Source organism: Tamandua tetradactyla, chromosome 16 (assembly GCF_023851605.1).
Source record: "Tamandua tetradactyla isolate mTamTet1 chromosome 16, mTamTet1.pri, whole genome shotgun sequence".
Classification (NCBI taxonomy): Eukaryota; Metazoa; Chordata; class Mammalia; order Pilosa; family Myrmecophagidae; genus Tamandua; species Tamandua tetradactyla.
In genome coordinates this window covers 10,920,850-10,940,720 of record NC_135342.1, presented here as the reverse complement: position 1 = coordinate 10,940,720, position 19,871 = coordinate 10,920,850, and the positions used below count along the sequence as shown (strand labels likewise).

The 19,871-nt window shown below is 55.1% G+C and overlaps 1 protein-coding gene across 3 annotated transcripts in view; it reads left to right on the top strand.

Moving 5' to 3' along the window:
* MYH14 (myosin heavy chain 14) overlaps positions 1-19,871 on the top strand; it is a 100,667-nt gene that overhangs the window by 59,266 nt on the left and 21,530 nt on the right. For all 3 annotated transcript variants that reach the window (XM_077130915.1, XM_077130914.1, XM_077130913.1), the window contains 15 exons: positions 393-514; positions 1,903-1,972; positions 2,105-2,265; positions 2,581-2,689; positions 4,161-4,292; positions 6,546-6,752; positions 9,979-10,116; positions 11,823-11,946; positions 12,459-12,630; positions 13,808-14,020; positions 14,434-14,578; positions 15,271-15,477; positions 16,910-17,014; positions 17,104-17,256; positions 18,369-18,617. In XM_077130915.1, the coding sequence (XP_076987030.1) occupies positions 393-514; positions 1,903-1,972; positions 2,105-2,265; positions 2,581-2,689; positions 4,161-4,292; positions 6,546-6,752; positions 9,979-10,116; positions 11,823-11,946; positions 12,459-12,630; positions 13,808-14,020; positions 14,434-14,578; positions 15,271-15,477; positions 16,910-17,014; positions 17,104-17,256; positions 18,369-18,617 (2,307 nt within the window). The remainder of the gene's footprint in view (positions 1-392; positions 515-1,902; positions 1,973-2,104; positions 2,266-2,580; positions 2,690-4,160; positions 4,293-6,545; positions 6,753-9,978; positions 10,117-11,822; positions 11,947-12,458; positions 12,631-13,807; positions 14,021-14,433; positions 14,579-15,270; positions 15,478-16,909; positions 17,015-17,103; positions 17,257-18,368; positions 18,618-19,871) is intronic.

Genomic DNA, 19,871 nt, shown 5'->3' with positions numbered 1-19,871 from the left:
CCCTTTTGAATTTCTGTACTGTTTAGGATTGTACCATTTATGGATTACTTTTTGGAAAAGGAAAAGTCGGCCACCCAACGGGCTTCCTCGCCCTTTACCTTCCCAGGGCGGGTTCTCTGCATCTGTTACGCTCTCTCCGTCCCCCTTCCCTGCACCGCTTGTCTCCTTAGCTCTTATTATTTCCTGTTTACTTGTGGCATTTATTAGTGACTTCCTTACCTGGTCACCATCACTTTCTCCCACTGGAGGGTCAGCTCCTGTAGGGGGACGTCCCCGGGGGTGGCATTCGTGGCACTGACTGTTGTGCAGCCGTCCCCACCATCCATTCCGCCCGAGCCCGGCGGCGCCCCCACCCCCCGGGCTGACCCGCACCTCCTGGGCGCCCTCCGCAGGCGGGGAAGCTGGAGCCGCGGCTGGTGCTGGAGCAGCTGCGCTGTAACGGCGTCCTCGAGGGCATCCGCATCTGTCGCCAGGGCTTCCCCAATCGCATCCTCTTCCAGGAGTTCCGGCAGCGGTGAGTGCGCGGGGACGGGGGGCCTGGGCGCGGGGCGGTGGGGGGAGACGGGGGACGCGGCTCCCCAGAGACTCCCCTGTGACGTGGGAGAACGGGACCCCCCCCCACCCCCCCAAAGCGCTCCCCGGGAGAGGGGCTGCAAAACCGCTAAGCACCGGACCTGCCCTCGCATCTAAGCTGGTCTCCAAGTCACAATCCTTACTGGATTGTGAAATCACTTCCGCGTGTTGCATTTCTTAAGAAGTGGAGTAAAACAGTCAAGAACAGAAAATACCAAAGTGTATTTGTTCTAAATAATACGCAATATAACCAAAGCCACGTTTCACACTCGCAGCGTAGAGCCACGGTGCCCTTTAGGAATATAAAGCCAGCCTGGTGTGCAATTTTAAATTTTCTAGTGGCTGCATTTTAAAAAGTGAAAAGGAACAGGAGAAATGAATCTTCACAGGGTATTTTATTTGACCCAATATGTCCAAAATATTCCATAATTTAGACATATATCAGTATGAAAATTATTAAGGAACCGTTCTACATTCTTCACCCCAAGTCTTCGAAGTCCGATGTGCATTTCATCCCACAGTGCATCTCAGTTTGGATGCTAAATTTCCACCGGTCGAAGTCAAGTGTAGTCTTATCAGAACTCTGGGGTTGCGGTTATCAGAGAAACATTGCACTCCACTTCAGTCTGTAAATTTAAACTTGGCCTAATTAAAATGTAATAAAGTTATAGATTCCGTTCCCTGATGGCACTTGGCCGCATTTCAGAGGCTGGGTGTTGCCCGGGGCCGTGGCCGTGGCCTCCCTGGGCAGGTGGTGGCAGCAGCCCCTGGCAGCTTGTAGACATGCAGGTTTCAGGTCCCCCCTGGTCCTGCTGAATTAGAGCCTGCATTCTAACAAGATCCCTGGTGGCTCAGAAACTGCCACATGCACGCACATCGAAGTTTCTCAGCTACTGACCGGATAACATAACGCATATCGTGTGTATGCCATATGTTCTGTGTATGCTGTGTGTGTATATAGATATGACATGTGTGTGTATATATATATTATATGTGTGTTATTTTATATGAAATGTCAAGGTCCAAGGAGAGGAAATGGCAGGGACAAAGGCTCTAAGGGTACACATGTATGGGATCCTAAAATGGATTTTTTATCCTGTGTTGTACTCAAAAGTTTGAAAGAAACTGCCGTAGGGCACTTAGCTGGGGGACCAGCACATGACGGGCTTCCAGAAAAGTTAGCTGCTGTCGCCGCTGCTGCTGTTCTCACATCCCCGTCCCCAAGCCCCGGCTCTTTTGTCACATCGCAGAGATGGCTGCAGCTGTCACGGTTCCCCTGGTGGGTACTAGGGCCCTCTACTCTAACCCCTGCCGCCCCCCGCCCCCCAGGTATGAGATCCTGACGCCCAATGCCATCCCCAAGGGCTTTATGGATGGGAAGCAGGCCTGTGAGAAGATGGTGAGTGTGGGGGCGGGGGCGCAGGAGGAGAGGGGGGCTGGGCCTCCCCCTCCCCCTCTTCACCCCTCCCCCATCACCCTCCCCCACCCCACCCCCCACTCACCCCTCATCGCCCCCACCCCACCCCCACAGATCCAGGCCCTGGAACTGGACCCCAACCTCTACCGCATGGGGCAGAGCAAGATCTTCTTCCGGGCGGGGGTCCTGGCCCAGCTGGAGGAGGAGCGGGATCTGAAGGTCACAGACATCATCGTGTCCTTCCAGGCAGCCGCTCGGGGATACCTGGCCCGCAGGTGGGGGTGGCATGCCTCCCAGGCTCCCACTGGCCAAGGCTGGGTTAGGGAGGAGTCGGCCCAGTGGCCCCCAGTGCCCGGCCCTTGGGGACGGCAAAAGGGCTGAGCTCCGGGCAAGACAGAGAGAGCCGAGGGCCAGGGGTCCAGAGAGCCGGGGCTGGGGGCCGGGCCCAACAGGATCCAACAGCAGAAGGAAAGTGCCTGCACACAGTAGGTATTTAATAATGGCTGACTGAGTGCAGGAGTGGGGCCCCTTGGCTAAGGCTCAGGGCCTGGAGCAGCCGAGACCCACCCTCCTGCTGTCTCCCTGCCCAGGGCTTTCCAGAAGCGGCAGCAGCAACAGAGCGCCCTGCGGGTGATGCAGCGGAACTGCGCAGCCTACCTGAAGCTGCGGCACTGGCAGTGGTGGCGGCTCTTTACCAAGGTGAGGGCAGCAGGGGGAGGTGGCCTGGGGCAGTGGGGGGGCCAGGGCCTTGTGCCACGCCTGCTTGGTCTCAGTTGTCTGCATCCGTGAAATGGGGCCCATCAGTGCAACCTCTGTGCCTGGATTCTTTAGGGAGGAAGTGACAGAAAAGTTGTGTCAAACCACATGGGTAAAAGCCAGGGGGCAGGCAGCTTCAGGTACAGCTGGATCCAGGAGACCCAAACAGGGACATCAGTTACCTGGCTTTCTGAAACTTCTGCCTAGCTTTCTGACATGGTGATCACAGCCAGCCTTTTCTCAGATGGCGCCATCAGCAAATCCAGGCTCTCTCACACCCCGCCCCCCAACCCCTCACCAGTTTGGCCAGAGTAGTGGGAGGGTCAGAGCCCCGGGGTCACATGGTCATCCCAGAACCAGCCAGATGAGCCAGGCTGGGGTCACACTCCCATCCACAGCAGAGGGGAAGAGCCAAGTCATCGGCCCCCCACCCCACCACTGTAAACTAAGGGGAGGGGGCTCACCCATCCGGAAGTTAGAGAGGAGAAACAAACGGTTGGGAGGTTTGGAGGCGAAAGCACAGCTGCTCAGTGTGATTCTGAATATGATAATAGAGAGGTCAGCTTGCATCTCTCACCCGGTTTTACTGAACACCTACTATGTGCTGAGCAGTGTTTTGGGGGCTGGGGATAAAATAGTGTAGAAACAGAGGATGCTGTGTCCTGGCTTTTTGTAGCCGTGTCATCTGGGACCGCTTCCACAAGGGCAGTCATCGCCACAGGGGCCATATGGCCCTCGAACCCCCAAATATTTACTAGGTGACCCTTTAAGAAAACGTGTCTATGCTAGGCCTGGTGGGGAGGCAGGGGAGGGTTGGCAGGTACCAATTAATGTATCCCACAAATAAATGTAAAATTATAGCTGTGTTGAATGCTCTGAATTAGGACAGAAACGAGCAGAAGATAATAGAACAGACAAAGAATTGAGTTGCACAGAAAAGACTCCAGCAGAGTTGAGTGGGACTGAGTAGCAGACAACAGAACAGAAAATACCAGATCACACCCCACTTAGCCACTGCAAGGCTGGTTTGGGGAAACTTTTATCTTGTGTGTGTCTGCCACTGGGACCTGGTTCACACGCTGCAAAATGCACCTTTCACCCCCAGGCTTGGGTACCACGATCTCCATTGCCACACACCGGCAGCTGTTCTGGGCTCTTTATAAGTGTTAACACTTAATCCTAATAACCCTGTGACATAGCGGCTGTCATGGTCCCCGCTTTACAGACGGGGGCACGAACGTGCCTGCCTAAGGGCTGGCAGCTCGCGCTGGAGGAGCTGGGATTCGAACCCACGCCCCCAGGCCCCACCGGAGTGTGAGCTCTGAGCCCCTGGGCCTGGTGCTTCCTGCCTCAGGGGGTGGAGGGTGGCAGGAGGACACCAGCCAACCCACGCCGGTCCCTCACTGCCCCCTAGGTGAAGCCCCTGCTGCAGGTGACCCGGCAGGACGAGGTGCTGCAGGCGCGGGTCCAGGAGCTGCAGAAAGTGCAGGAGCTGCAGCAGCAGAGCGCCCGTGAGGTGGGAGAGCTCCAGGGCCGCTTGGCGCAGGTGAGGGGTGTGGACATGGGCTGGGGGCGGAGCCAGGGCCTGAGGGGGCGGGACTTTGGTGGCAGGGCGGGGCCTCCCAGATGAGGTCAGGATGGACAGGGCTGGGGCTGCAGAGCCAGGATGTCGGGGGACCAGGGCTGTGGGGGGAGAGGGGAGGGTGTTGAAAGGGGTTCTGGGCCCCCAGGATATACCCAGGGTGGGCCTGTCAGGGAGAGGGTCAGGGTGGGGGCAGAGCTGTGAGGGGCAGGGCCCAGCAGGCATGGCATGCAGCCTTCTGGCCCAGGCACCGCCTCATCCTCCCCCCTCCCCATCCCTACCTCCACCTTTTTCTGGACCAGAGATTTTATTTTATTAACTTTTAAAATTAACTTTTATTGGCTTGAATCTCTTCTCTTCTGATGGCAGAAGTTATCTGTCATGGGAAATTTAGATGTGGGACAACCCTCTAAACCTTCTCTTTCCCAGGGAATTTTTTCCTGCCTGTGTGTGTGTGCGTATGTGTGTATGTAAGGAAGTCTGCAGTTATTCATTTAAGTATCCTTTGTTATAATGTTTATTATAAAAGTTTGAAACTGTTAAAAGGAAATAGACACAGTGAGAAATGTACAATTTTGATGAACTGAAAAGAAAAAGCTCATGAGAAAAGCAAGTCATCACACAATGATTTTATGTTAAATAAATAAAAATAGAGAGAGGAGAGTTGTATATATACTGGTGCGTGGACAGTGAAACACAGGCCTTATCAATTCTTTTCTCCCTATACCCAGACTTGGAGTACTTATGTACACACTGACAAGCCTGTGTATTTTTGCATATGTTGTGTACATTTCTGCATCTATAATAAGTGAAAAAATAAATTTACAAAGATGTCTCACGATACATACTATTTTGACAGCATGTAATTTTCAATTAGCAAAGATATTTAGGCTAATGTCTGCCACTTTATATTAGAAACGTAAAATAAATGACTTGAACACTGTAAGAATTTTAAATGTTTCCCACATAAAAGAGGTCCAAGACTAGTATGGGGGCTTCTTGAACAGCAGGAACCGAGGCTTCCTTTCTTTGGTTCCACCATCTACGGCGCAGGACATTTGTTCTGGGGTTGCCTCATGATCCAACATGGCAGCTGAGATCCAGCCATCACATCTGGGTTCCAGGCAGCAAGAGAGAAGAAGGGAAATTGTGGGAAAGAGCAAAATGACAGACTCCCAGCTAAGTGAGGTTTCTTTGAATAGTCACTTATAGGAAACTTCACCTGCCAGCTTCCACTTGTACCTTGTTGGCCTTCTGGTTGCAAAGGAAGCTGGGGAAGTTGTTTTGTTTTTTTTTAACTGGATGTATTGTCACTCTAAGTAGTGTCAGGGCTTTAGTATAGAAGGAAGGAAGGAGTGGGTATTGAGAGGGCAGCCTCTGCCACAGTATGTCATGGAGAGCCTTCGGCATCAATAAAGATTCCTCAAGGACATTGTTTTTCAAAGCAACCGCTTCTTCATGAACACATTAATTTAAGGACATTTAAGAACAGCAACAAGAACAGTTATTCACGAACATATGGCAATCCTTAAGTGGCTTCTAGTTTTTTCCCTATTATAAAACGAGGCAGAGAACAACTTGGTGGTAAAAATACCAACTCCCTTGCCTGATCATTTCCTTTTTTCTAGAAACATCTTACATCCTCATTGCTCTTATCATCCCTCCCTTTCCCTCCACCGTTTTTAATAGGCTCAAGCTGCCTCAGGTTGGCCTTTTCGCCGTTTCCAGTATTCTCACCATCTTAAAGGAATGCTGAAACAAACTCCTTTTTGAGCATTTTTTTCTGGTTGCCTTTTCTGCGTTATTTCCTTTGGTTAAATTTCCCAGGAGTAGGAGCCTTAAACAAAGTGGGAGGTGGTGGGTCGGCCCCCTGGAGTCTCGTGGGGACAGACGGGAGACCTGGCCGCTGGGGTAGGGGGAGTGGGAGGGCTAGAGCACAGGTCCCTGTGGGAAAGGATGAGGCAGGGGGGCGGGGGTGTGAAGACAGGAGCGAGGGGAGAGGAGAGGCCGACTGGAGATGGTGGAGCTGTGGGGAGGGGCACGGGAGAGAGGCGTCTAGAAGGGAGACGCAGCTGGGGAGCCATGTCTCCAATCCATCCTTCCCCCAAGGTCTCGGGGAAATGGGCCAAAGCAAGTCAGAGGGCAGAAGGGACCTAGAGCTCCTGCCTTGGGAATACTACCTGCTGACCCCTGACCTCTGACCCCGACCCCCCCCAGCTGGAGGAGGAGCGCACCCGCCTGGCGGAGCAGCTGCGGGCGGAGTCGGAGCTGTGCGCAGAGGCGGAGGAGACGCGCGGGCGGCTGGCGGCCCGCAAGCAGGAGCTGGAGCTGGTGGTGTCGGAGCTGGAGGCCCGGGTGGGCGAGGAGGAGGAGTGCAGCCGCCAGCTGCAGTCGGAGAAGAAGAGGCTGCAGCAGCACATCCAGGTCTGCTCCCCGTGGGGCCCACTAGGGCCCTCTGCTCCCACCCGCTCTCCACCCCGCCCACCTTGACTTCTGCAGACCCGGTGGTCTTTCCTGGCCATGAATTTGCAAAACCCTCAGCTCAAAGTGACATAAGCACAAGAGAATAACGTTTGATTTTGATAATGGGAGGGTCCAGAATATGTATCCAGTATGTGCATCAGGCCTGGCTCGATTCAGGCACTCAGGCTAGGTCTTCAGCACTCTGCTCCATCTCCCGGCTCCGTGGCCTTCCTCCTACCACCTTCTCAGGCAGACGGTGCCCGCGGGCAGCTCTAAGCTTGTGTTTTACTGTAGTAAGGACTTCAACATACCGCTTTTTAGGACACAATTCAACTCACAACACCATTCGAACACCTTCTTGATGATATTATTATTTCCCTTTTATGAATAAATACAAATCCCAATACACCCACCCAGCTCACCATCTACACTAGCCTGGCCTTTATTATTCTGCAGTCTTCAATACAACTGAACTCAGCTAGGAAATTCTTGCCTGGAAAAGTAAAAGTCACAGTCAAGTTTATGGTTTGTTTAGGGGGCCTCCCAGAAAACCGCTAGCTACTGATTCAACCAGTAAGGAAAGGAAGAGTAGGCAGCCTGGATGTAAGCCTCTGGGCGAGCAAGGCACCGTGCAAAGTGCTAAACACCCAGCTGCAGCTATGTGGAGTAGATATTACTGACATCTCTGTTTTTCAGAAGAGGAAACTGAGGCACAGAGAGGCAGAAAGTGACTGGCGCGCGGCCACTCCGCTAGTAAGAGGCAGAGTCAGGATTCGAACCCAGAAGCTGCTGGTTCCAGTTTCTCTGCTGAGAATCTCACAAATGTGCATTGAGCGCCCACCAGGTGCCATGCCATTTCTAGGTGCGGGGGACACAGCAGCATATAAAGCCACAAAAAGCCGCTGCCCACCCTCGGGAGCTTATGAGAGTGGAGGGAAGGGATAGTTATGGCCACCTTAGGGCCAGCCTCACCTAAGCCACATGGTGGAGGGAGTGTTCCCACAAGGAAAATCATGCTGCTATCACCAAATGTTTGTCAGGCAAAAAGAGAGATCTGTACCCTCCTGGCTTGGGTTCCAGGCCCCGTGCTGGGCAAAACCGGGCAGCTGGAGGTCAGGCAGAACAAGGCTCCCGATCTGGTGGGGGGGACATTCAGGATTCATGGGGTGTACACCTTGACAGGGGTGGCCCAGATGTGTGCAGGATCCCAGAGGTGGGCAGCACTTTGCTCTGCTCTCAGGCTGGAGGGCTTCCTAAAGGAGGTGACCTTGGGGCAGTGTAGGGAGCATAGGAGCTTGCCAGGCAGCAAAGAACGGAAAAGGGCATTCCAAGGAAAAGAAGCAGTATGTGCAGAGGCTATGAGGACTTCTGTCAGGATCTTCTCCCCCAACCCTGAACCTGGGCCTGAGTGAGAATCTTTCTCCCACAAATGTGACCAACAAGGATCAAACGTCCTGAGAGAAAACCTGAGCCCTGTGTTGGAATCTTGGCTTCTCACTTAAAGCAGGTGATCCTGGACAAGTCCCATCCCCTCACTAAGTGTCTGTTTTCATTATAAAGTGCAGACAAGCCCAGGATGCACCATACTCGTTGGTTTTTTCATTTATTTAACAAATATTTATTGAGCCCCAGCTCTGCACAGGCACTGAGGGCAAAGCAGTGAACAAAACAAAGGCCCAGTTCCCCAGGGGGTTGCAAGTGGGTAAGCAAATCAGCATGCTAGGCAGAGATGGTGCTGAGTGCTGTGAAGAAACCAAACAAGGGCCTGTCAGGGGTGGTCTGCAGGGGAGACGGTGGCTGGGGCAACTTCTGGGACAGGCAGCTTCTGAGTTCATGCCTCAAGGAGGAGAGAAGAGGCCAGCCCAGCCTTCCAGGCAGAGGGTACCACCGTCCAAAGGCCCTGAGGCCAGCAAGGGCCTGATGTGTCTGCAGGAGAGTGAGGAGGCCCAGTGAGGGGGGCAGAGGGGCAGGGAGGGGGGAGCAGATGGTGCAGGCCCCCTGCACGGAGCACACCCCCTGCCTGGAGCTCTCTTCCCTCTGGTGTCCGCAGGACTCAGTCCTTCACCTCCTGCCTCTGGTGGAACCTTCTCAGGCAGACCTTGCCTGACCCCTGCCACCTGGGTCTTTGTAGTTCTGATACCCGATTCCCCCCTCCTTGTTTCCATACCCTCATCACCTCCTAATCCTATGCCAGAGCTGCGCCATGTGCAAATCTAGGTTTTCCGTTAGCCATGTTAAAAAAGAAAGTTGAAAGGAAGCAGGGGAAATTGATTTTGATATTATATTTTTAAACCAATGCATATCTGAAATATTACCATTTCAGAATATAATCAGTATAAAAATTGTTAATAAGATATTTTCTTTTATTTTATATTGAGTTATATATAATTGATGGCATAAAAATATCATCAATATAAAAACTGTTCTGGGATATTTGTTGTTTTATTATGTGTCTATGAGAATTATGTACAGTTAGTGACATTTCATGAATGTCACTAACTAAAGCATGTAATTACGTTACACTTTTTGTTTTAATGAGATATTTATTGGTACCAGTGTTTTTTTTACCAAGTCTTGGAAACCCATCGGGTACTTTGCAGCCCGGTGCCTTTCCGTTTGGACGATGCACTTTCATTGGAAATATTTGATCTGTGTTTGCATTTCTCAGCGTCTACAGTTGATAAAGTAGATTCCTATGCCTTCGTTGTTCCAGACCTACTTAAAAGTTTTCCAAAGATTGACTGCGTATCCGGTTTTAAATTCTAAAGAAATAAAATTGTATAAACTTGACAATCCAGGTCTTCCGACGCAGTGACTATGTTTCTAGAGCTCAGTGGCCCTGGAGTGGGTGGGGGGGGCGTCCAGCACCCACCACCCGATTGTTTCATCACGTTTCTTTTTCGTTGCTGGCCTGTCCCCTGACCCCACATGCCCAAGGATGTAAACTACCCAAAGACAGAGACGTTTACCCTTTCCCAAGTGCCAAGACTGGTGCCTGGCATATGCAAGGCGCTCAAACAAATGCTCACTGGGCTGCGGAGTGACAGAGGAGGGGCGAAGGGCTCCTTCCCAGCCTCGCCCGGGCAGGGACCGCCTGAGCCCCCGTGCACCAGCCCTCCCTCCCCGCGTCCTTCCCGACCCCCACCCCGTTCCCTGGCTCCTCACCCCTCACCCCTCCGGGCTGCAGGAACTGGAGACCCACCTGGAGGCAGAGGAGGGGGCCCGGCAGAAGCTGCAGCTGGAGAAGGTGACGACGGAGGCAAAGCTGAAGAAGTTCGCAGAGGACCTGCTGCTCCTGGAAGACCAGAACGCCAAGCTCAGCAAGGTTGGGGGCCCCTGGGCAGCGGAGGGGTGGGGCAGGGGCATACTGGCTGGTGCGTGGGGCATGCGTCATATCTCCCCCATCCCCGGGGGTCTTGGGGCTCTCGGTCTTGATGCCGTCTCCGTTTAACTCTTGCTCTCTCCCTCCTGCCCTCCACCACACCTTTACCCAGGAGGTGTTTATTGAGCAGCTACTTTGCCCAGTGCCCAGTGCCGCCTCCCAGACCACCTGAAGGCCATTTCACTGTGTCCCACCGTGCTGGGCCTCAGCTGGGCAGTCCCTCCCCGGGGCTTGCTGGGGGTTCCCGAGGCCATTGCAGTCAGAGGGCAGCAGAGCTGGGTGTCTGCAGCCGCCACGCTGCCCCATGGGCCTCTCCGCCCAGCAAGGCATCCTGGACTCCTTATGCGGTGGCCCAGGGCTCCAGGAGGGGGCACAGAAGCCGGCAGGCCTTTTAAAGGCTTCAGCCTGTACCTGACACAGCGCTGCTTCCACGGAATTATCTAGATCACCCATGGGATCAGCCTTCCCACACGGGACGCACACCATGCTAGGTTTTTGCCGCAATGATGCTGTGTAACAAACAGCCCCACAACTCGGCTGCTTACACCCACGTTTTTCTTTCCAGTTGTGGGTCTGTGAGCTGGCTTGGCCTTGTGCCAGGCTGTGGCACCCTGCGGGGCCCCAGGGCCTGCCCTTGTCATGGTGTCCAAACACAGAGGCGGGCAGTATCCTGCAGGCTGTTGGCCAAAGCAAGTCGCACGAACTGGCCTCCATGTGGCAGGGACAGACCCTCCACCCACGCCACAGCAGGCCGTGCTGAGCCCAGGGCTCCTGGACCTAAGGGCATTACAGGAAGGGAGCAAGAGCTAAACCTAGGAAGGCAGGCCAGTACGCTAGCCAACCCCTGCTCTTGTGTTTTACTCCATTCTGTACCACTCTTCGAAAGGTCGTCTCAAACTACTCGATTTCCAAAACTCCTTACAGTTTGAAAAGTACTATTTTGGCCAGTTTTTCTCCAATGGCAGTGTGAGCGGGAATCATCCAGGGAGCTTATTCAAAATGCAGGTTCTGCTTTGGCGGTGCTGGGAAGGGCCCGGAAGTCTGCATTTCCATCAAGCTCCCGTTGGATGCGAGGCTCCAGGCCTTCCCCTGCTGGTGGCGGGGCCAGGAGTCGCTGGGCGGCCTGGCAGGGGTGTCTGCGGAGGGGGGCGGGTTGGCTGGTGGCAGGTCACCTCCCCCGCCCAGGGTGGCTGTGAACTAGGCCCCCAGGCGACAGAGATGCGTTGTCCCGGGTTCTGGGGGCTGGTCTGGCTGACACCCAGCTGCCTGCAGGGCCAGCCGCCCCGAAGCTGGGGAGACTGTCCTGGGCCCCCCTGGCCTTCCTGTCTCTTGTCGATGTCCCCGTGTCCTCCTCCCACAAGGACACCCGGCCCCTGCACTCAGGGCCCGCCTGCTCCAGTGTAACTTGCCCAATTCCACCTGCAAATAAGACCACCCCCAGGGGCCGGGGATTAGGGTGTGAATGTGTCTTTTGGGGACACAGTTGAGTCCGTGACAGCAGTGACCTTCAAATACCAGGACTCAGCCCCAGTCAGCAGCGAGAGCCCCGGGGTGGAGTGGTCTGCAGACCCCAGGGAGCGCAGGAGCCCCGGGGGGAGGACGCCAGAGCGCCAGAGCGGGCCGTGGTGCCCTGACACCCTCTCCCGCAGGAGCGGAGGCTGCTGGAGGACCGCCTGGCCGAGTTCCACTCCCAGGCGGCCGAGGAGGAGGAGAAGGTGAAAAGCCTCAACAAGTTGCGACTCAAGTATGAGGCCACCATCGCAGACATGGAGGGTGAGCCCCGCCCAGGGCCGCGGGCCTCAGTGGTCCAGCCTGCTAAATGGGGGCAGGCGGGAGAGTGGGACAGCAGAGAGGCGGGACGGCAGGGCGTGCTCCCAACTTCTCTCCCTGAATCAAGTTCTCTTTCTCTCTCCTCGGTGACTTGCTTCCTCCACCTCTCTCCCTTCCCTCCCCCTTTCCACCCGCCTCAGCTCCCTTCTCTTCTTCCCTCCTTTCCTCTCTCTCACAGTCCTACTAACTCTCTTTTAGACACGTGTTTTTTTCCATCTCTCTGTCCCTTGCTGTTGACTTGGAATTAGAAAGACATGGAAGGGGAAGGGGGCAGGAGGCCGGAGGGCAGAGAGCAGCCAGGGAGCAGCCCCGGGCTATGAGCGGACAAGGGGCGAGGGCAGCGCCTGGGGTCAGGTGAAGGGAGGTGGGGTGTGGGCGCGGGTGCCAGGAAGCACTGGGCGCGGGCCGGGGGGCCTCACAGCGGTGCCCACCCCCACCCCTCGCCCCGCCCACAGACCGCCTGCGGAAGGAGGAGAAGGGCCGCCAGGAGCTGGAGAAGCTGAAGCGGCGGCTGGACGGGGAGAGCTCTGAGCTGCAGGAGCAGATGGTGGAGCAGCAGCAGCGGGCGGAGGAGCTGCGGGCCCAGCTGGGCCGCAAGGAGGAGGAGCTGCAGACCGCCCTGGCCAGGTGGGGTCCGCAGGCCGGGGGCATGCAGGCCAGTGGGGGGCGCCCATCAGGACCCCCAGGCAGCTCAGGTCCCCGCAGTGTAGAGCGGGGCGTGGGGGCACGGCATGTGCTGGTCCCCCGCCGGGGGCTGGAAGGAGCTGCCGGGGTGGCACAGGTGTCCGCACCACCCGAGGTGCAGCAGTCTGTTTACTGCAGAGTTCACGTTTATTGAGCACCTACTGTGTGCCAGGCATAGCGCTCAGTGTATCAAATGCTTTTTCTCCTTCATCTACCTAAGATGTCATAGATTGTAGATGCAGCTCCGTTTCAGAGCTGGTAAAACATGAAAAGCGTGCACCTTAGAATCAATGGACACAGTTTGTCTGTGTGTCTGCATGTCTGTGCATGTGCGTCTGCGTTTGTGTTTGCACGTGTGTCTGCTTGTGTCAGCGTTTGTTTACATGTGTGTGTCTGCACGTGTCTGCATTTATGTGTTTGCGTGTGTGTGTGTGTGTGTGTGTCTGCGGGCACATCTGCAGTTGGAAACACACATCCTGAAGCCTGACTCCTGGGTTTGAGTCCTACCACATCCCCTCCCCCAAGAGGTGTCACCTCTCTAGCCTCAGTTTCCCCATCTGTACATTGGGCTATGACAGGCGTCCCTTGCAGGGTTAGTGTGGGGACCAAGTGAGGAAGTGCCCCTGCAGCGCCCCCCGCGAAGGCTGGGACTTTTGCTAGACATTTCGCTCCCACTCTGGCTATGTTTATCGCCATCCTCATGGCAGCTGGGGGCCAGGGGGCTGCTCGTGACTCTCCATAGACCAGGAAACCACAGTCCCGAGGGGCCAGGGTCCTGCCAGCGTCACCCCTTCGGACAGATCAGGGATCCAAGGCCTGGCCTGCGGGGCCCCTGGAGTGATTTTACCCGAGAGGCCGCATCCCGGGGCTCACAGGGAGGGCCTCTGCGGTCAGCTGCGCTGCTCCCTGGCCTATGGCCTGGGCCTCAGTTTCCTCATTTGGGGTGAGGGTGGCATGCGGCAGGACCTGGGGCAGCTGCTGGCATCGCCCCATTCACAGTGTAGAAGACGGAGGCTCACGGGGGCAAGTCACTTGCCAAGCGGTGGTGGGGAGGGCACCCGCATGGCCCACATCTGGCCTCTGCACCCCCGGAGCTCACCCACACCCTGCCGGCCCCCAGGGCGGAGGACGAGGGCACGGCCCGGGCACAGCTGCTCAAGTCCCTGCGGGAGGTGCAGGCCGGGCTGTCGGAGGCCCAGGAGGACCTGGAGGCCGAGCGCGTGGCCAGGGCCAAGGCAGAGAAGCAGCGCCGGGACCTGGGCGAGGAGCTGGAGGCGCTGCGGGGGGAGCTGGAGGACACGCTGGACTCCACCAATGCACAGCAGGAGCTCCGGTGAGGCGGGCGAGGGGGCCCAGGGCTGGGGCCCATCCACACCAGGCGGTTTATTGCACACCAGTTCCCGGCCTGGGCCTACTGGGGATGGAGATGAGTGAGGGCAGATTCAGGCAAATACGGGTTCAGTCCAGAGTAAAGGATGCTTTTATGGGGGTGAAGAGAGAAAGTTCTTTACCAAATCTTTGGGAGGGGGTCTCAGAAGACTTCCCTGAGAGGGGTCATCTGAATGGGGTTTTGAAAGATGAGTAGGAGTTCACCCTTAAAGCCACACTTCTCCTTCAGGATTACTATCCAGGTCCCTTGGGGAACATGAAGTGAGTTCCCATCCTTGGAGGGGGACCCCCACCCCCAAGTCCCTGCCTTCCCCCTCTGTTTTGAAATTGTGTTTCCTTCTCCCTCCCCAAATAAAGGTCCAAGAGAGAACAGGAGGTGACAGAGTTGAAGAAGGCTCTGGAGGAGGAGACACGAGTTCACGAGGCAGCAGTGCAGGAGCTGAGGCAGCGGCACAGCCAGTCGCTGGGGGAGCTGGCGGAGCAGCTGGAGCAGGCCCGCAGGGTGCATGGGGAGCAGGGTGGGGAGGGCAGGGCTGGGCACTGGGCTGGAGAAGGAGCCTCTGGCTCGGTCAAACCCTTCCCTCTGGGGTTCATTCCTCACATGTCCGCTTCCATGTTCCACGTTCCCTTCCATTTGACAAATATTCACTGAGCCTGTGCTACATTCCAGGCACAGCTGACAGTGAACAAACAGCTAACGCTCCACCCTCAGGGTGTTCCCATTTTAGTGGGAAAGACAAAGAGTAAATTACATAAACTCATAAGTATATGAAGTCGGGGTGTGCTTTGGGGAGAATAATGTACAGGGAAGGGGGATCGAGTACCGGGGATATGGGTTGCAGTTTCAAACAGTGTGGGCACAGAAGGACTCAGGAGATGTCTGAGTGAAGGACTGCGGAGGGGAGGGGAGAGCCCTGCGGGCAGAGGCCCTGGGCAGGGCCTGGGGGCTTCAGGCATGGCAGGAGGCTAGTGTGGCTGGAGCCGATTGAGTGGGGGAGGGGAGGATGTGTCATCATCCTGGGACCCAGAAATGACTGGGACCCAGGTCTCACCCACCAGAGGCTCCTGGTTAGGCGGGGGAGGGACAGGGTGGGATGCACCCCTGTGGGCGCCCCAGGAGTGTCAGGGAAAGCCCCCCACTAGCCAGTGGGTCAGACCCACAAACCTCCGCTCACCTTCTCCCTCCCCGGCCAGGGCAAAGGTGCCTGGGAGAAGACCCGGCTGGCCCTGGAGGCTGAGGTGGCTGAGCTGCGGGCAGAGCTGGGCAGCCTGCAGAGCACACGGCAGGAGGGCGAGCAGCGGAGGCGCCGCCTGGAGGCCCAGCTGCAAGAGGTGCAGGGCCGGGCCGGGGACGGGGAGCGGGCACGAGCCGAGGCGGCTGAGAAGCTGCAGCGGGCCCAGGTGAGTGGGGCAGCCCAGGCGGGAGTCCCTGCTGTGTGACCTTGGGTGAGATGCCCTGTCCTCTCTGGTCCACATCAACCCGGCTGTCCCTGCCAACTCCGATTTCATCCCCTCCCCATGGAAAACTGCTGTTTCTGTTTTTAATTTCTAGATTAAAATAGTGTATTAGTTAGGGTAGAAGTTAAGCCACTGTGACAAAGAGACCCCCAAATTCACTGGCTTAAGGAAAAGACACGTATGTCCCTCTTTGGCAACAGGTTCAGGGTACGTGGTCCAGGAAGTCACTCAAGACCCAGTTTCCTTGGTCTTGTTGCTCCATCCACCCCGAAATCACTGAGTCTTCAGGTGGAACAGGGCTGGGGCGCCTCTGGGCTCCAGTTTAGGAAGTGACACAGAACTCGCCTATGTCACTTTGCTTGTATCCCATTGGCCGAGGCAATCACATGAGTGTAGTGAGCTGCAAGGGAGGCTGGGAAATGTAGTTTTCATGGGCAGCCCTAGACTCAAGCCAGTAGTCTGTCACAGTGAGAGCAGGGAAGACGGATTTGGGGGGACAACAAGGGTCGACACCCACATAGGTTTACTCCCTAGTGATTGCTGTTCTAAAATAAAAGCAAAAATAAATAAAATAAATAAAATAAAAGCAATCCCCAAAGTAGAGCTTAGCAGTTGGCAGTTTGAGTCCCAGGTGGTTCCTTCCATTTTACATGGTAGAAACACCCACATTTGCATTATCTTCTAGTTATGCGGGCCACTGAGCACTGTGTTACCTCCACTGAGAAGCCGAATTTCTACCTTTGTTTCATTTCTTCTTAAGGACCCTTCTACCGGATGGCATAGCTCTGGAGCTGTCCTATCTGGCTCTAACCTCAGTACTTCTACTTGAAGCTGTGTGATCCTGGACAAATTGCTTAACCTCTCTGTGCCTTGGCTTTCTTTTATGTAAACTGGGAATAATACTTAGAAAGCACCTGGAATGGCTCCTGGGCATACAGTCAGAGCTAAGAAATTGTGTAATGTTCCTACTTATGAGCACTGCCTATGTGCCAGGCGTGGAGCTTCATGCTCACTCTTCCTTTGGACCTTCCTGCAGCCCTGGGACATAGATCCCGTTGTCACCTCCACTTTACAGAGGAGGAAACCAAGGTCCATAGAGGTGAAGCCACTTGCCCAGGTCACACAGCCAGGAGGTGCCAGGGCCAGGTCAAAATATAAACTCCAAAAAGGTTCTAATCATGATTCATCTAATCACGTGGCAACCCTGCGTTTAACCTTCTGAAGAGCTGCCAGGCTGTTTCCAAACTGGTGGCACCATTGTGCCTCCCCGCTACCCCCAGCAGTGTGTGGAGGGGGCTGGAGGTGGTGGGGCAGGCGGGGTAGGGAGAGGGGGCGCCGCAGTTGGCGGGCTTCATCCCGGTGCCCCTCCCTGCAGGCTGAGCTCGAGCATGCATCTGGGGCACTGAGCGAGGCCGAGTCTAAAACCATCAGGCTGAGCAAGGAGCTGAGCAGCACAGAGGCCCAGCTGCACGACGCCCAGGTGACCCCAAGCCCCCCCCTCCAGCCACCAGACCCCCCACCGCCCTTCTGCCGGCCGCAGCCAACCTCCATTCTGCCCTCCACCCACAGGAACTGCTGCAGGAGGAGACCAGGGCAAAACTGGCCCTGGGGTCCCGGGTGCGAGCCCTGGAGACCGAGCTGGCAGGGCTGCAGGAGCAGCTGGAGGAGGAGGCGGCTGCCAGGGAGCGGGCAGGGCGCGAGCTGCAGGCTGCCCAGACCCAGGTGAGCAGCCCCAGGGAGGCTGTGAGGGTGAGACCCAGCTCCCCACTCGCCCCTCCTCCTTCCGGCTTCTGCAGAAGGCACAGTCCCACTGTCCACTCGGTCATTAGGCAAGGCCCCTGGGTGCCATCCTGGCCCGCTGACCCTCTGTTCTGTCCCCTCCTGTTTATCCTCTTGGTCCCAGCTCCAACCTCGTCGTCCCCCACCTGGACCCTTGTCCCAGCCCATTCCCTGGCCTCCTGATATCTGTTCTCCCTCCAGTCCATCCCCACTCAGCCCAGAGGGGTCTCTCTGGACCCAGAGCTGACTCTGCACCCCTAGACACAGCCTAGGCCCCTTCTGCCAGGTGTTCCAGGCCTTGATTCTCTAGTCCTTCTTCCTCTTCAGCCATCTTCTCTCTCCTCTTGGCGTCTCCATTTCACCTGGAAAGCCCCTTTCATTCTTCAGGACTCAGTATTGGGAAGCTTTCTCTGATCACCATCAGCCTTGCCTCTAGGCAGAGAGCACACTGCCCACTCTGAGCTCTCACAACTCTTCTTTCTCTCGTCCCCTACTCATCCTGGACTGAGGCTGTGTCCATGTGTCTTTCCACCAGGTTGGGAGCTCCCTGAAGGTGGGATCTAATCAATGTTAGAACATGGTTCCCAGCATAGTCAAACTTAGAGCCTAGTATGTGGTAGTCCTTGAGAAATATCTGTTGAATCCCCACAGATACCCTTCTCCAACTGGCAAGCTCCTATTCATCCTTCAAGACCCATCTCAAATATCCCCTCTTTTAGAAAACCTCTCCTAAATGTTGTAAATAGATCCTACCCCTGCCTGTGGACTCCCATGATTCCCATACTTCCTCCGCCTTCGCCTCCATCACCCTGGCTGGGATGCTCAGTCTTCTCCATCAGCAGCACCTGGGCCTGATTCAGCTCCTGTCCCGGCAAAAGTAGCTGTAGTCCCCCGAAGGAACTGGGGCTCACAGTACCCAGTCCCAGGCCTCCTCTGCGCCAGCAGGGCCCAGTGCAGTGAGTCCTTCCCCTCTTTAGGCCTTGGTGTCCTCATCTTGGGAAGGGGGGCACTGCCAGCCCAGCCTCGTCCACCCACTCCATCTTCTCTCCCCCCAGCTCTCCGAGTGGCGGCGGCGCCAGGAGGAGGAGGCGGGGGCTCTGGAGGCAGGCGAGGAGGCACGGCGCCGGGTGGCCCGTGAGGCCGAGACCCTCACGCAGCGCCTGACCGAGAAGACGGAGGCGGTGGAGCGTCTGGAGCGGGGCCGCCGCCGGCTGCAGCAGGAGCTGGACGACGTCACTGTGGACCTGGAGCAGCAGCGGCAGCTCGTGAGCACGCTGGAGAAGAAGCAGCGCAAGTTCGACCAGGTGGGCCCCTCGCTTTTACCAGCCGGGAAACCGGGGTTCCGATCACAGAGGAATCAGTCACGTGACACCTCACAACTCAGCGGTGACCCCCCACGGGTGGGGTGGGGTAGGGTGGGGCTCAAGACCAGATGCCTCTTCCCTTGAAGCCTGTGAAGACAGGCGGGTAGTAGGACACTTGTCCATCCTAGTTGGTGATTTTCATCCCATCAATAATATGTAGCACTGCCTCTGCTCTCAGAGGTGTCCTAGTTTGGATAATAAAACAGAGGAATGTCTTATCAGGACCCCAGGGGGTCTTAGGAGGGTTCGATGAAATAATGCCTCTCACGCCTCTTGTTGCCTCCCCATGTGCCCTATGCAAGTGCTCGCCCATCTCAGGCTCAGTTAGCCTCTTGAAAGCGGGCATTATGCCAAGTCTCCATCCAAAGATGAAGGAAAAAAACCACAGAGACGTGCATGGTTAGGGTCAGGCAGCTCTGATTTTGAATCCCAGCTCTGTCCCTTCCTGGCTGTGCAACTTGGGCAAGTCTTTGGCTCAAACTCTCTGTGCCTCATTCTCTTCATCTGGAAAGTAGGCAGTGATTATTTTGCTTTCGTTTTTGAAAGATCTTCTCACTGGATGTAGAGTTCTAGGTGAACAGTTTTATTCTTTCAGCTCTTTGAAAATGCCGTTCCATTATTTCTGGCTTCTATTGTTCCAGATGAAAAGTTAGCAGAAACTCAAGCCATTTTTTTTCCAGGAAACTTGTCGGTTTTCTTTTTGTTGTTATTTTTGTTTTGTTTTTTCCCTGACTGGTTTTTAAATTTCCTGTTTATGTTTGGTTTTTAACAGTTTTACTCTGCTATGCCCAGCTGTGTTTTTTTTAAGTGTAGTCATCCTATATCAGGTTCATTGAGCTTCTTGCTATGGGTTGATGTTTTGAGTTACATGTAGAAAATTTAAGCCATTATTTCTTCAAATGTTTTTCTTTCCCACTCTCTCTCTTTCCCCTTCTTCTTGATGGTATAAAACTGAACCAAAGGTTATCGAGGCTCAACTAATTTTTTTGCATTTTCTAGAACTTTATATAAATATTTCTTATATAAATCTTTTTTGTTTTTGTTTCACTCAGAATGACTGTTTCAAGGTTTAATACATAATTTTTATGTAGTAATAATTTATTTTTCTTTACTACTAAGTGTTATTCCTGAATCAATATACTACATTTTGAATATCCATTAACCTGTTGATGAGCAACTGGTTGTTTTCAGTAG